This window comes from Xiphias gladius, chromosome 8, assembly GCF_016859285.1.
Source record: "Xiphias gladius isolate SHS-SW01 ecotype Sanya breed wild chromosome 8, ASM1685928v1, whole genome shotgun sequence".
Classification (NCBI taxonomy): domain Eukaryota; kingdom Metazoa; phylum Chordata; class Actinopteri; order Istiophoriformes; family Xiphiidae; genus Xiphias; species Xiphias gladius.
In genome coordinates this window covers 14,876,789-14,892,631 of record NC_053407.1, presented here as the reverse complement: position 1 = coordinate 14,892,631, position 15,843 = coordinate 14,876,789, and the positions used below count along the sequence as shown (strand labels likewise).

The 15,843-nt window shown below is 40.3% G+C and overlaps 3 protein-coding genes across 3 annotated transcripts in view; 1 reads left to right on the top strand and 2 right to left on the bottom strand.

The window, feature by feature from the left end:
• The window catches only part of terb1 (telomere repeat binding bouquet formation protein 1), a 15,498-nt gene extending 9,489 nt beyond the window's left edge, over positions 1 to 6,009 (top strand). The window contains exons 13-20 of the mRNA XM_040133835.1: positions 92 to 162; positions 287 to 364; positions 919 to 1,155; positions 2,185 to 2,265; positions 2,522 to 2,587; positions 3,801 to 3,877; positions 5,106 to 5,261; positions 5,363 to 6,009. Of these exons, the coding sequence (XP_039989769.1) occupies positions 92 to 162; positions 287 to 364; positions 919 to 1,155; positions 2,185 to 2,265; positions 2,522 to 2,587; positions 3,801 to 3,877; positions 5,106 to 5,261; positions 5,363 to 5,395 (799 nt within the window). The 3' untranslated portion in view covers positions 5,396 to 6,009. The remainder of the gene's footprint in view (positions 1 to 91; positions 163 to 286; positions 365 to 918; positions 1,156 to 2,184; positions 2,266 to 2,521; positions 2,588 to 3,800; positions 3,878 to 5,105; positions 5,262 to 5,362) is intronic.
• A 1,644-nt stretch (positions 6,010 to 7,653) lies between these two features.
• Positions 7,654 to 10,490, bottom strand: LOC120792763 (cell surface glycoprotein 1-like). Its single transcript, XM_040132085.1, has 2 exons — positions 10,391 to 10,490; positions 7,654 to 9,400 (listed from the first exon to the last, which is right to left on the bottom strand). Exon 2 carries the CDS (start codon positions 9,391 to 9,393, stop codon positions 8,455 to 8,457), a length of 939 nt encoding a protein of 312 aa, XP_039988019.1. The 5' UTR covers positions 9,394 to 9,400; positions 10,391 to 10,490; the 3' UTR covers positions 7,654 to 8,454.
• Positions 10,491 to 11,531: 1,041 nt separating this feature from the next.
• si:ch211-127m7.2 lies at positions 11,532 to 13,963 on the bottom strand. The gene is made up of 3 exons (XM_040133287.1): positions 13,764 to 13,963; positions 13,572 to 13,674; positions 11,532 to 12,593 (listed from the first exon to the last, which is right to left on the bottom strand). The coding sequence occupies exons 1-3, from the start codon at positions 13,859 to 13,861 to the stop codon at positions 12,270 to 12,272; spliced, it is 525 nt and encodes a 174-aa protein (XP_039989221.1). The 5' UTR covers positions 13,862 to 13,963; the 3' UTR covers positions 11,532 to 12,269.
• Positions 13,964 to 15,843: the final 1,880 nt, after the last annotated feature.

The window sequence follows — 15,843 nt, the reverse complement described above, 5'->3', positions numbered from 1 at the left end:
AGAGTCAGTACTACTCGATAGAAATTCAAATGAAATACTGGCTTTCACCATTTGCCATTTTTTCTTCTGTTTTTGTTTGTTTTTTGTTTAGTCAGTTGTTTAAGCCCCCAGCACCAGTGAGGCACAGTGTACCAAAAGAAATCAAATATACTGATGAAGAAGGTAAGAAGGAAGGCGACATTAACACAATGAGTTATAATAACTTATTTATTTGCTTTAATTTTGTTTTTTTGGTAGACGTGTGGTTTATACCATGTTTTGTCAAGCAATATGTTTTTATGTTTAGATTTACATGGCCGGGAGATAAGTAAGGTGGGGAAAATCACAGCAGAGGAACAGTCTTTCTCTCATTCCCGGTGTGCAGGTAGGAGAACGTGAAGCAACCCCTCAGTGAAATGCTTTCCATCTTGTATTATGAAATGGCTGTTGAGAGTTCAAACAGACATTGTGTATTGGTCAATCTTTACTATACTGTATTTTGACAAATAGTCTTTTTTACAATCCTATTTGAAATTAATGTGAAGAATTAACAAAAACTTTCTGCTGAAATTGTTTTTAATAGATTTAGGGTGCAGGGATAGTTTGGGTCCCGAGAATCTTGGTCAACTCTTTTGCTTATTTTTACAAGGTGAACTTAGTAATAAATTATTGGAATCCCCTGTACTTAAGTCTTTACACCTTAACACCCGTCTTCAGAGTTAAAACAAAGTAGGTCCAGACATTTTAAGCACATTTTATGTTTCTTTTTGTCCTTTACATGCCGCTGCTTACTGGAGAAGCTTGGGACTGGCCAAGCTTAGGCCACACAAACAATCATAATTGTATTCATACTTCTAATCTTTAAGGGGACACACAGCTAATCAATGTAAGCAATGGGTCTTATGTTAATTCCCCGCATCTCTTCTCTCTCTCACTCAGGCTGTATTTTGCCTTTTGAGAAAGTTACCAGTCGCACCTTTGCATCTCTTCAAAGCTCCTGCCGTCACAGCTGTGACATGCACAAGGCCCTCCAAGCGGCCACAGAGCAATTCAGGACTCATCACTGCAGCCTGCTGTTTAGGAGAGAGTACCAGGAAGATACTGGGGAGCTGACAGACCGCAACTCTGAGGCGATGTCAGCAGCAGAGCAAGAAAGAAGCCAAGAATACTGGAGCGGTAAGAGGCTTCAACTTTTATATTTACACAGTAAAACCACCTTATCAGACGGTGTAGTTCTATTCTCACAATCTGATTGGTCAAAGACTACATTCCAGCCACACTAATAGTTCCTGTAAACCACAACAGGATTATGAAATTGATTGCAGTGCTAAGGAGAGCAGTATTATTTTGTATTCATTTATTTTTAAGAACTGTGGAGTGATTCCTAAAGTTTGTATAAATGTTGTAGGGGTTATGTACTTTATATTTTGGTTTATTGCAGATGATTTTTCTCACATTACAATATAATATTAGGTCAATCAATTTATCATTTAAAGCAACCACTTTATCACCAAACGAGGACAGATAACTAATTAACAAAAATGAATATCATAGAAAAGACCCACAGCTGCTATGAGGCTTACTCACAACGGTTGTCAATTGAGGTGTCACTTGACTCGTCACTGCAAGTCGCTACAGTTTGTGTTTTTCTTTTGGTTCTGCATGTTCAAGTTCTACATTTTGTTAACCTACTCATAATAACCTTATAAGGGTAGCATTAGCTAACCTGCTACTGCTGAATATTACTGCTTTTCGCAGGAAAATATAATATACAGATATTAAAACATTGGTGTTGGCTACATTACAGACTTTGCTCCTTGTATGCACTATGTCATAGGTACACTGAAATATGGTTATTGTGCTTAACCCATGCTTTCATTTCTTCACAATATTAAAAGGTTGTATTTGTAAAATATGGGGACCAGTAACATCTCCTATGAACTTTATCTTATTGCATTACCTCAGTCAAGATAAATGTAAAAACTTTACCACTGAGTATATGAAATCGGGTGTAGAGTTGATTATATATGAGAGAAACCTGCGTCACGAGTGTAGCTGTTGTTCCCAACTGTTAAAAGGAACAATCCGTTTTATTGTCCTTGTCCATTATTTCATAACTGTTATTTTAATAATCTCATTAAGAAACACACATTTTTGTCTTTAACTACTGCTATAAAATGTTTAATTTCTACTCCAATTTAAAAGAGACCTGCCTGACTCCCATACATAAAGGAGCATGGAAAGGCAAAAGCTCCCTACCAGGACAACACCGGAAGAAGCACAATGGTAAAAAGCAAGAAATTTTTATATAGCCCTTTAAAACAAGGGTGTCTCAAAGGACAAGAAAGAGAAAATGTCTTTTTAACCATGCAAGCCAAGTCTACATGATATAATTAAAGTAACAAAATGAAGACATAACATGTGAGTGCAGAAAGCAGTTTGTCTGTTGCAAAAAGTTTTCCTTGAAAGCTAAACAAATGATCAAACAAATGAATACTTGCAATTGTGTTAATTGGGTGCCATCTTCTTCCACAAATCATAGGCATCACTTTGACTCCTCTGCACAGAGGATCTAAAAAGGAGACATTCACTTCTCATAACAAGACCGGTAAGTATGTGATATTATCACAGCAGCATTTTACTGTTGTCCTTTGTATTTGTCATTTCTAAAAAGTTAGCATCTCCCTGAAGATAAATATGTGATATCAGATATGGGTGTTTACAGTAGATTACTTTAAAGTGTGTGTGAATGTTATGATTGAGAGCCTGTTGTGGGAGAAGTCCTCTGCAGTGTGTTCTTGGCAGCAGACAAACCAAAGAGCAGAAGGAATGTTGAACTGCAGCCAGTATTCTCACAGTGCAGGCCAGAGCTGGTTCAGAGCAGCACAGCTGTATTAAACTGTTTCACACTCTGTATAACACCGTGTGTGTGTGTGTGTGTGTGTGTGTGTGTGTGTGTGTGTGTGTGTGTGTGTGTGTGTGTGTGTGTGTGTGTGTGTGTGTGTGTGTGTGAGAGAAAGAGAGAGAGAGATTGAAAGGGTGTGTTCTGATGCTTTTGTGTTATGTGCCCTTGACATAGCATTGAAAGGAGATGAGTTTTAATGTGTTGCACCTTATGATTTTGCATGTTCTGTACTTGCATTATAATCACTATACTATAAAGTATATATTTATATATTTTGTGGTTATAATTGCCACCCATCTCTTTTCTCCCCTCCTGTTTTCAAATTTTGCCAATTCACACGATCTCAGTCAGACTTTCTGCGGTCTAAATGTTACTATAGTGTTGCAATATGAATGCAGAGGCGCTGGTGTGGAGTGCAGTGTTTCTGTGCTGTCAGGCTGAGATTTACCGTATCTTTATACCCCTCAGCCAAATGCATTTTCCACTGCTCACTTTGTGTGAGTCCACACTTCCAGTAGTCCAATAGTTCAATAGTTTTTATTCCACTGCACAGTCCACATTTTCTTTCCTCCTATGACCAGTTCATCTGTTTTTTCCATCCTTCTCTTCCACCCTAATATACTTTTTTCTGTCTTAATTCTGTACGCTTTCTTCTGTTCTCTTGCCTCCTCTTCATTCATCAGCCATTCTTCTCTTTATTGTTTGTACGACAGCTGTATTACCCATAATAGGTGATTTAATATCACTCTAATGAGGAGTGGGGCAGAGGTGAAAAGATAAATTGTCTCTTTGTATATTAAGTCTGGGGCCAATTGATGTGTTGAGTAACAGAATGAGCTGCAAAAACTGGCCTCCTCTCAGTCTTTTTCGCTCATACACACACACAAATGCACACTGTTTTATGTCTCAAATACAGAGAGAAGAAGAAGGAATAATAGTGGACATCATGTTCTTGATGATGAACCGAAGACTAGCACAGATCACTGCTCCACTGTAAGAGTTTGAAAGAGTATTTTCTGTCAAAAAAAATGTGTCTTGATATTTATATGGCCTGCCAGGTTTTTCCCGCATTTTTTCTATTTTAGTGACTGTATGCTACAGTGCATTAAATTTAGCTTCAACACTGCTTTGTTGTATTAGTGCCTGCACACCGCAAACAATAATACTGAGATGCAAAATAGATTTAAGGTGAAATCTACTCCACGGTACAAAGGAGAAAGATGTTTAAATGTATGCATGTATTTTACCAAACTGGCAAAAAAAAAAAAAAAAAAAGTAATGCTGTATTAGATTTTTTAATTAATTTGTTAAATGCAAGTTAAGTTTAACCAATTAACTAAAAGATTTGTGTAGTTTACTGTCAGTAGTTAAGATTAGGTCCCTCTACTTTCCAAGCCTGGCAAAGGTTTCTTCTAAATTCAGAACAATATGAAAATCAACCAAAACTTTCCTTGAGATGCACAGTAAAGAACTGGCTGCATTTATTAATTTATGTAGAAACTGAAAATGATAATATTAATGTCTTCAAGTGTAAAAAGTTGATTTTCAGCAGCAGCCTGACATACAGATGTGAGAACATCCTTGAACATACCAGCAGAAGGACTTTCAAAATGGTCCTTGCAGTGCACTACCATGTAATAATAATGTCATTTTGACACAAATAAAGATTACACAACATCAGTTGTCAAGTGTCAGCCAATTGATTTTCATAGCATACTGAAGTAAGTTGAAACGAGTTGTGGCCTGAAGGGTGGGAAATTAAATAAAAACTTGGCGTAATTCTTTGCAGGATGGTTGGGAGTAATTTATACAATTTGTAGTTAATGGGCTGAAATGTGCAGAACCACCAGTAGATTGTTAAAATTTCTAACACAGGCAGCTTGGGTACATTGTTTTCAATAAGAATAACTGAATGAAAAACAGATGTTTTGCATGCACGTTTCCTCCTATTTCATATAATTTCAATTATATTATTCTATTCAGCAGAGCTTTAGTAATTAGGCCATATGTCAGTGGAGAAGGCATTAACAGCTGAAACAGTTACAGTTTTACTCTGCACAGGCGTAGTTTGGCAATCAGATAGCTTGTGAAAGGTTGAACTACACACAAGAGCTACAGATGTGATTTGTCCCATAATTTATACTCTCCGGTCCATTTGACAGACTGTGTAATCTTTACTCGAGGTTTTGTCTCTTCTGTCATTCATTATTATTATTCATAGAGAAGGAAGAGGAAGAACTTCAGCCTTGAGGAGGTGCGCAACCTACTGAGCGGAGTAAAGAGATTTGGCTTCTCTTGGAACTCCATCTTGTGGTCATATCCCTTCCAACCTGGACGCACCAATGTTGACCTGGCCAAGAAATACATGCGGCTAATGGTAACAAAAGAAAATCTTGAAATAAGGTAGTTGTTGTTTCAAGATAACTGTCAAAATGCATTGAGATTAACTGCCTTACTTTCTCTTGTTTTCGCACTCAGAGAGGTGGAACCCAGGACGCTGGATGTGCATAATCCTAGTCCTGACAACCTGGGGCAGATCAAATAATAATGGCCCTCTGGAAATCAACAGCTTTGAAATATCTAAAAGGCTTTCATTCTATCCAGTTCGAAACACTGTGTTGATTGTAAAATTATCCAAAGCAATACACACTCCATATACTTCTAATACATTGTACTTTTAGTATTTATTTGATGTTGTACTTTGTATATGGCTTGCACTGTCTTACACTGTTTCAGCAGCAGTGTTTAGTGTTTTGAAAGATATTAGTAATTGTTTCTTTTTGTTGTATATTAAAACTTTAAAACAGATGTTTGTCACTTGAGATTAAATCAGAAACCATTGGGACTTTTTGTAAGTATGAATTGTACCAGATTCTAAGTGAAGTAGATGTATAACTTTCGAGTATAGGCCATTTTAGTAAAGCCCTTGTATTTCCGTAGCACCACCTCTTGATGAATCACCACCACACTGTGCAGGACCACGGTGTTGTCACATGTACATCTGCCAGATTTGATTGCGATTGCACAGTGTTAACATGAGTTGTGCCAGTAAAAACGCCCAGCCCTAAACATTCTGGCAACCCTTTATACCAAATCCTGACTCATAACTGTTTTTTAGGCCTGGTCAGATTTATACATCGGTTTAGATAATCTTGAAACAAAATTTTCAAAGTAAATAAATAAATTAAGTAAAATAAATTAACTCTAAAAGTTTAAGTTTTTTTTGTTTTTTGTTTTGTTGTTGTTGTTGTTGTTGTTGTTGTTTTGTTTTTTATAGTCAAAATGCCAGAAATTATATTCCAGTAGAAATAGATACAGTATGGTCAGGTGATTTTACCTTAAGAATCCATGAAAAAGTGTTGTCCATTTCAGCAGTTATGAACCAGAACATACTATTAAGTCAGTTGTGTATTTGTATTTGAGTTTGATAACTTTTGCTTTTAATTTTTAACAAGAAAATACTTTTAGGGCAAAAACAGAAGAATAATCCAAAGACTTGCACTTCTGCTTGGGCTCTTAAAAAAACCCATAAAAATCATATTTATGTTACTTCCTTCACAAAACAATGTCACGGAAGCAAATACCAGATTCTGTTTTCTTTGTTTTTGTGCTTTGCCCATGAGAGTCCACAGGGAGACAGGAAATCGAGGAGAGAGGGGGAATCAAGTCCAGCATTTTAGTTTATTGAGCTGAAAGCGTCTGGTACGACAGGAATCACAAATACTGCAAATCATGCTGCTTGTCTATTGTCAGTGTGCGTCAAGAAGTAGCCAACTGTATGCTTTACTTTGGGCAAGCTTGACTGAGATCAGTCTACAGAGTGCCTCTCCCTTTCCGTGGGGACTCACTGGTGTGTTGTCAGAACCATGGGACTTACCTGTGCAATGCCCTGAGGTGTAGGCTGTTAAAATTAGGTGTGACTGGACAAGGCGAAATGTTTATGGGGAGTAGGACTTAATATGATTGTGGAACCGAAGAGGACATAATGACCTTCTCATATAGATTAAATATTGTCCATATGGTGGGCAGCTCCACGTTGTACGTCATGACGACATTGCAGAATCGTTCGGTAGTCCTTCTTCCAAATTGGCGAAGTCGGTAGTAATTTTACTAAGTTTCATTTTAAGGCAGGAAGAAGTGGCCTCACATACCAACCGTCCTAACTACTTTGTCAAGATGTTGCAATAGCAATGCAGTGAGGGCAAGGGGGGGGGGTGTGGTGGGAGAAGCATGTGAGGAGCAGATTTCTCATGGACTGAAACGTAGTCACACTGAAGACTTTTGACCCAGGCCCCCCGAAAACCTCCTTCCTCTGGAAAGAATGTGGCCTCATCTCTCCCCCTCCTCCTCCCTTCCCCCTCATCCTCTGTCCCATGAGACTGTGAGAAGGCGCCGTCTCTCTTACATGATCTGTGCTGTGTTGGCTAGGATTCGATTTCCATGTGTACACTGTGTCCCATACATATGTGTATTAACATGCTCTGTAATGGAGAGGATCCGATTGCTCCAATATGTTCATCGAACAGATCCCTGGCACTCACCACTTCTGCTTTGGGCCAGCTAGGTCATATTCCACACTCAAAACATTAGAACAGGCCTACAGCTACTGTACATCTGGAGCCATGCGGTCATATACAGCAGTTAATTCATATTAAGTATCACACCAACTCGCTTTTATCTTGAACTTCTAGTTTTTCCATTCTCTAAATCTTTGACACAGAATAACAATATTTCCCCTACTTTAAAAAAAACGGTGCATGACCATGACACAAATGGAGTAATGTTTTTATTTTCACAAGCAAGCCGCTACTTAAAAAACAAAAAAACAAAAACCTTATTATACTGTTAATACAATAAGGAGATGATCACTCCTGTTAGAGGAATATTGCAAAGTCCAAACATAAGTATGTTAAGGCATAAATGTTTATTGGATACTTGTATCCTTCTATTTAGTCATATGCATATATAGTCTCCATCTTTGGTTGCATTGCCAGTGTCCCTTGCCTGTCTTTTTGCATTTACTTATGACTTACCCACTTCAAAAAGCTCTTAGTTTTCCCTTTGGAATCAATCAGCATGATATTCTTTTTTTTTGCACCCCCTTACATCTTTTAATCCATCAGGTCGTTATATAGCAATCGCACCTTTTTCTTAAAGTCCCTTCAAGAAATATGCTTAAATTCTTGCTTGTTGAATTTGCATAGAGGAAGATCTCTGTTGTCTATTCCTATATTCCCTGTCCTATTTCAGCTCCTTAACTCAACCCCCCACACACAATATATGGCTGTATACATGTTTTAAAAAAACATAAATGTATCAATATTTAGTTTTGGAGTTAAAACTGACAAGACATCAGTTTGTTCCAGAGTTCATTTGACACATTTGGTTCATTTTGAAAGAGAAAAAAACAAAACAAAACTGTTTGCCTTTATTAGGCCACAAAAGTGAGGGGAAAAAAAACCCATTGTACCTGTGATTATTTCAGAAGTCATGTAAAAGCTTAAGAGGGTTTCACAGAAAAATATCCATTCACTTATTTCATGAATTCTCCTCGGTGGACTCGAATCAGCTCAGTAGACGTCTGTGATGGGAGTGTCGTCAGGGATCTTGACATCACTGGGAATGAGGTCGGTGACAAGGTCATTTCCTTTCAGCTCTAAGTTCTGTAGAAGTCCACTTATGCTTTCCTCATTGACATCGCTCACAAGCTGCTCCAAATTCTCTGCAGCCTCCTCCTCCATCAGCTTTTCCAGAGATTCTGACGTTCCCTCGGGCCTTTCCGGCTCAAGCGTGGAGCTCCGAGCAGCCTCAGCACCGTCTTGGCGTTCCTCAGTCACTGGGATGTCTGAGGGCTCATCTGCATCGACTGGGTCAGGGATGGGAGCTGGGGAGGGAGTAGTGTTAACAGGCTGGGGAGTGACATCAGGGACACACAGGTCGACCAAAGGGGGTGAAGGAGGGGATGGCTCAGAGAGAGAATCGAGGGTAAGCATGTCTGTCTGCTGCTCTACGGCCTCAGCTGGGGCTGGGACCAACTCTGAGGTGGGCTCAGGGAGAGCCTCAACTCCTGCCTCTGGAAATGAGGTAGGCCCTGGGTCAGGAACAGGTTCCGGGGCCGGTTCTGGGGCAAGCTGAGCTTCAGCGACAGGTTCCGGTTCCGCTACAGGTTCCGACTCTGGAGGCGACGGTTCGCCGACTGGAGCCGGGGTCTCCTTTGCCACAGGCTCTGGGTCAGCATCATTCAGTGCGGCTGAGGCAGCAGGAGCCTCTACCTCTTTACACTCTGATGTACACTCTTCAGAGGGTAAACGCGGCTCCACTGTCTCTGGCTCCCCCACCACCACCACATCATCTAGATTCTCTGTCTCCACGGCCTCCTGAGTCGGTGCTATCCCAGACTCCTCTGCTGGCTGAGGAGCCGCGGGCTCCTCCGCAGCCTTCTGCTCAGCGGCATTGGTTTCACCACTGCTGGCTGTAATGTCTCGCCTCCTGCTGAACCTGTTTCCCATGATGAACCTGTACAGAAGTTCAAAATGAAAATTAGATTATTTTTAAATAATTAAAAGTCAAGTTCTGTTCTTTAAGTGGCTGCAAAAACTAAATATATATTTATATAGATTTATAAATCTATATATTTATATAGATTTAGGATCTATAACCAGGCAACGTATGTTAAGATGAAGCTGTCGCTTTACTTCCAAATTCCTGAATACGCAATTGTTCACAGTTAAAAGAAACAGTGAAGGGGAGAAACTTTCTTAAAGCTGTCTGAACGGACTTAACTAGACGAGCAAGAATATTCCGGTCCGTGTGTCCTGGGACATTTTGTTCTCTTGAACCCTTCCAGGACTGCATGTACAGCTCATCTCCCGGCACTGCATGTGCTAAACAGTGCCGGGAGATGGGTGTGTGTGTCTGTGTGTGTGTGTGTGTGTGTGTGTGTGTGTGTGGTGAATGTTTCTGGAGTGCCCAAGGAACATTCAAAATATCTGTTTTGTTTGATTCTTGCTCGCTTGCTTGATTTGCACGGCAGGTCACCTCGCAGGTCTTGTTTCCGTGAGAAAAAAAAAAATAAAAGTCCGGGACAAGTTCCGACGAGCTCTGGAAACGTTTGCCCCTTATTAAAAGGATTTTTTTTTTTTTTTTCTGTTTGAATTTTGTGATTACTCTAAAAAACAACCACACCTTGTTCCAACTGCGCTGCCTGTCAAGAGCCACGAATTCGCTTCCCCACAGGCGGTTCCAACACAGTTACTATTTAACATAATGACAGGGCGAATATCCCCATTATAGATATTATCAACGCAAACAATATACCCGAGCTAATTGCCACCGATTCTGGTCCGGGCCAAACGAACAAAGAAGCTCTCGCAAGACGACCCCGCCTCCCTCCAGTGCCGAACAAACTGTTAAAACTGCCCTAAGTGCAGAGGAGTGAGGACAACTCCGCTTATAATTTGCAGTTAAAAATAAAAAAAAAGAAACCGTAATTGGTACGTGACCAACCTTTCGAGCCTTTTTCGCGTCGCAGTAGAAGCAGAGAAGACGGTGCAGATGAGCGCTCCCTCTCGACTCGGGCAAGTCCGCACGTCAAACTGGCTGCCGCGGCGCGCGCCGGCGGCGGACCTCGGCGGACGCCGCCGCGCACCGCGCGCGCGCCCGCGCGCGTGCACGGCGCCGACGTCGTCGCTTGGCAAACGTGAGCACGCGACAAGACCAGCTGCGACTTTGTCGCGTTTCAAAATGATCGCCGCTAGATCTGTTTTTTTTTTTGTTTTTTTTTTGAACTGACAGTTGTGTTTTATCGGGAGACGGTTGATTAACATGTTGATTTCGTTTCAACGCAATGCGACCCCGATGGGCAGGCAGCCTGAACCCGCTGATCAGCTGACCTGCCACAGGTAGACCGTTGAACCCCCGACACACGTCCCGCTGTAGCACAGGTGCGCTAGTCTGCGGAGTCGACGAGCATCGCAGTCGGGGCTCGTTCCCGAAGGTCACTCAGACCAAAATGTTCATGCAGAAATATGGAATCTACAGGAAATGTTGTCAGTTAAATGCTGTTTGGTTTTTTTTGTATGTACTAAACAAGCACCGTTCTTATGACTATCTTGTCAAATGATTGTTTGTATTGATAACTGTCCCTATGAATATTAAATCGACAGGTCAGAGGCCACAGGGCCTCACCGGGCTTCCGTTATCGCGTTTAGCCTTCGCCGAAGACAGAGCAGTGCTGTGGTTTAGCATCAAGCCTGCTCATCCTGACTGGCATTATTGGGGTTTTTTTTTTTTTTTTTACTACTCCATCGGTCGTATGCGACCTGGGAAGACATCACCCTCTGGTAGTGGGCGTGCAGGTTGAGCTGGTTATCACAGCTGTGCTGACCTGTGTGTGTGTGTGTGTGTGTGTGTCAGGGAGGAGGCTAACGTCTGACTGGAGATAGACGGCTCCAAACTGTCCCTGCCTCAGCTTTACCAAAGAGCCCGGGGTGTCCCAAAAAGGAAAAAGTCATTCTCACCTTTTTAACAGAACGGAGCCTTGAATCATGACACCAAAGGGCTTGATAACCAAACGGTTTTGGGGTTTTTTTTGTTGGTTTTTTATCTATAATTACATTGTAAATAAATTATTTTGTTACATGTTTTTGATATGTTTTCGGTAAACAGTGGTTACATTTTTGTTTTGTGGCATATGCTAATGAAAACCAAAAAACAGAGCTAAGACCTGACAGATTTAATGATACATTGTGCTTCAGTTCACCTTGCCTTTGTTAAATCGACTGGAACATACCGTTAACTATAATGTCTCGGTACACACAGTATTTTACACACAAATAAATGTAAGCGTATGTTCTATGATCTTCCGGCTCAGTCTGAATATTAGACTTTAATCTGTGGGGTCATCCAGAGAAAAACTGGCGCTGCTTCACTGACACTGATTGCTGCATGGAAATGATCCTTTTTGTTTGCCCTCCTACAAAGAGACCACAGCTACAGCACCCACTAAAATCATTGAAACTAAAGCGTAACGTGTTTAGTACTTTGTTGGTGGAAACTTCAGAAAGGATGGGGTTTACATACACGTAGACTTTACAACAGCTGTGGTGATATACTGTAACGTTACCACAGCCGCCATGTGTTTCACATTTGACCATGAAAGGATCAGCACTATGATTTATCTCAGTGACACAAGTGTCCTGGCTGCTTAAAGACTCAAATTGAGTTTTTTTCACTCAATTAAGACTGAGTAACTTAATTAATTTGTTAATTAATTTGTTTGTAATTTAGGTAACGTTCCCCTATAAGAGGGTCTGTTTCCGTTGTTGCAAACATTTTACAAGGTACTAAGTGAACACATTTGTGTGGCATTCAATGAAGTTCATCATCAGGTGAAAAAAATTTCCCGCACAAGCCGCAAGGCGTCATCCTCCGCTGCATCTGACAGCGTCTGTGAGCACTCCTCTCTTTTCTCAGCCTCCAGTTCAGTGGGTCCTGACCTCTGACCCTCAGGTCCCTGACGCTGCTGCTTCTCGGCGTATGGCACCGTTTCCGCCTCAGTAATGTCCAAGTCTGTTTCTGAAACATATGTGGTCTCCTGGGCATCACTGCAGTCTGAAGACTCCTCCTCTAAAGCCTCTGTCACTGGCTTTGCTTTTGTCTTCGAGGAGGCTGGTTTCTTCACAGTGGTGCCTCCCGCCTCGTCTTCAACCTGTGTGGGCAGGACGGTCATTCACGTTTTAGACAACGGTTCAGGGAATAACCTGCGTTTGATTATCCTCTGCGAAAAAATGTTGAGAGATATGATTTAAAACTGTTTTTTCTTTTAACATGTAAACTACCTGTTAAGCACAAATTGGGGCTACATGCAAGTAAATTACAAGCGGACAAAATGTTCTTTATATAATTGTAAAAGGAAAAAGCCTGTAATGTATTATGATCCAACTATGTTGGATTTTCACATATGTGATACATTTACATTTTTTAGATTCTGAACCATTTTGGCATGTCCTCATTTTTGTATTTCATTCATAAAACTTTTATTGAAGTTTGAAGAAACAATTATGCCATAAATCTTTAGCTGCATGGTTGAGAGCTGGTATTCTCCCTCTGGCTGCTGAGGTTGGCCGATTCAGAAATATTCAGGAGCAAAAGCGATTGCGTGAGCTGCATGATCCCAGTGAAGTGGAAAGTAATGTTCTTTTGGAAAGTACAAATTATGACGATTTAATAGAGTTGATTTTCTTTGAAATGACTTGACAAAAAAAAAAATCAAAATATTCTGGTGTAGAGATAATCGAAAACTGGAATGGTTGTCTAATTTCGATGGGTTGAAGTTTGCTAACTTTGTTTCTAAAACCTGGAAAAGACAGCAAGATGGATTATTCAATTAGCGTTTATTCTGATGTCTCCAGTACTATATAATATGTGCTTTTGTCAGTGATTCATGAATTCAGTTGTAGACAATGATGGTCTGAAGATTTTATTATAAAAGATGCTAAAGTTGCTTCTTCATTTTTTGGTGATTGGTGTCCGGCCAGTTTTAGTTATATGCATGACACAATAATTAAAATTGTATTCATTCATATGTTTTAATAAAGGTCTTTCAGAGCACTGTTTTTGTTTTGTTTTTTTCAAATATGGAAACATTTTAAAGCTTTAAAAAAAGAAAGAAAACAGACAGCGCCACCTTGTGGTCAGTGAGAAGAGCCACATCCTGGCAGGCACCGGTGGTAAGATACGAAACAGCTGCTTCTACCAGCTCTTTCTCGTTCATGCAGTAGAAAGCAGCTCTGAAAGCACAACAGCGCATTGTTGTTAAAACGACTTCACAGACTAAAGCGTCAAAGCCGGACTCTATTTTGTCATTTCGGTCGATTACCGTGCGGCTTTCCGTTTTCTCCTGCTCCCCAGCGGCTCCTTTTCTTCCGCTCTCGCCTCCGCCATCCAGGGCGGCAGCGCCCGGTGTCTCTCCGACATGCTGGCTTCGCCTAAACTCTACCGTCATGTGTACATCCGCGGTGAGGTCGTGTCATCCACCCTTGAGCGAGCGCGCGCACACACACACACACACACACACACACACACGCAAAAGAAACGAGAGGGCTTGCGCCTAGGTGAAGTCACGTGACCACATTGGACGCTTGGGTCTTTAGCGCCACTTAGCGGACAAACTGCTTAATGCGCCGCAAGAGCAGAACAGCCTACCCTCAAAATATAACTTGCAAAAAAAAAAAAAGTAATAATTCCTATTCATTCATTTAGTGACTGTATCTAGATTGTGTCGCATTATTTCAACCTGTGGCATTAAAACTCTTCAGTTGTCCACCCTTAAAAACTTTTTACACAACTTTTTACCTAATGACAGGTAGTTTTCGTTATTATTGATAATATGTTTTGTATGTAACTGAATCTGAAAACTAGCAACTAAAGAACACACGTGTGTGAAGGGGGTGTGAACTGTGCAATAATGACTGCTTAAATGTAGTGGAGTAGTGTTTGGCCACCTGCTGTTATAAAGCTACACCCAACTGTCTTTAATGGAAACAGCATAGAAACCTCATCAAATATAGGCTATGTCATTGAAGGGACTTTGAATGGCTCTACAGGTGTGTGTCAGAAAAAATGTGCCACTAGGACTAAAATCACAGGTTTGTTCTGTGTTTTGACTGGAATGGTGGCACATGCCCAAATCATAATTATACGTGTATATATAGATATCTCATTCACAAAGTCCAGCCATGATTTTCAAATGTCTGTCTCTCGCTAGCCTCCCTCACTTCCGTCTCTTACAAATGTACCAGTACACTTACATAAACACACACACACACACACACAATTGAATTTTGTTGGAATTAATCCGTGTTGCAGTAGTCTGGTCTGTAATTAAAACTGTGTTGCAAAGTCTCACCATCCAGAGTCACATCTCTCACCCTGGACTTTCTGTTGTCTGAGCTCATCTTCTTCTTTTAGTTTAATTTTTTTTTTTTTTTTTTTTTTGAGTATTCTACTACTTCTTCCTCTCCCTCACAAATGTGGATCGGTATGTTGAGTCTTTTGACACTAACATAAGGCAACATTTAAAAAAATAAAAAAAAATTCCATTCAAATCAGTTTATTAATCAACATCACTTTTTGTATTTTTTTTTATTCCCATTTTTCAACATACAGTCAGATACTAAATGTTGTTTGATGTCTTTTCTTAACTGCTGAAATGTGTTCTAGGCATGTGAGGACATAGAGAAGCACTAATGGCTTCTGACCCCATGCCCCTTGTTTTTACTAGTCTACAGTAGATAATCCATGCTAGTCTAGTCGCATGACACATTTTTTCTCACTTTTCCCTCTTTTCTCCTCTCTCCCTTCCTTCATCAACCGGTTTTCAATCTGTGATATTCAAAACGACCTTGTGTCAGACTCTCACTTTCTGTCATTTTGTACCGAAAGCTGCCTTCTCTCACTCAGGCCTTTTAATTATGTCTCTAAAGCCCCTTCCTACAAGTGCTTAGGCCTTGATTGCAAAGACCAGCTTTGTATATTTGACTAAATTAAAAAGTGGGGGAAATAGGGAGAAAAAAAAAAATCTCAAGGCAAAGAGCATGTTAACAGCCAGATGCACGCACACTGTCCTTTTCCCTAAAGCATTCTGGTTCAGGAATGACAAGTAATCAGGGGGCTGAACTGGTGTCACATGAAAGAAATCCTCAGAATTCCCCACCGTATCATAATAATAATCATTTTTTATTATTAATATTATTATTATTATTATTATTATTTACAGCATATGGTTCTCAACAGAGGCACTTTTTAAAAATTGACCGTATTACTGATCTACATTTTGTCATTCTTACAGCTCATTTCTTTTAATGCCACTGCATACGAATTCTAGCAAGCACAGGAGATACTTAATTACTAATTAAATATAAATTAACTGGTTTCCCGTGAAAGACACACCTCCGTGT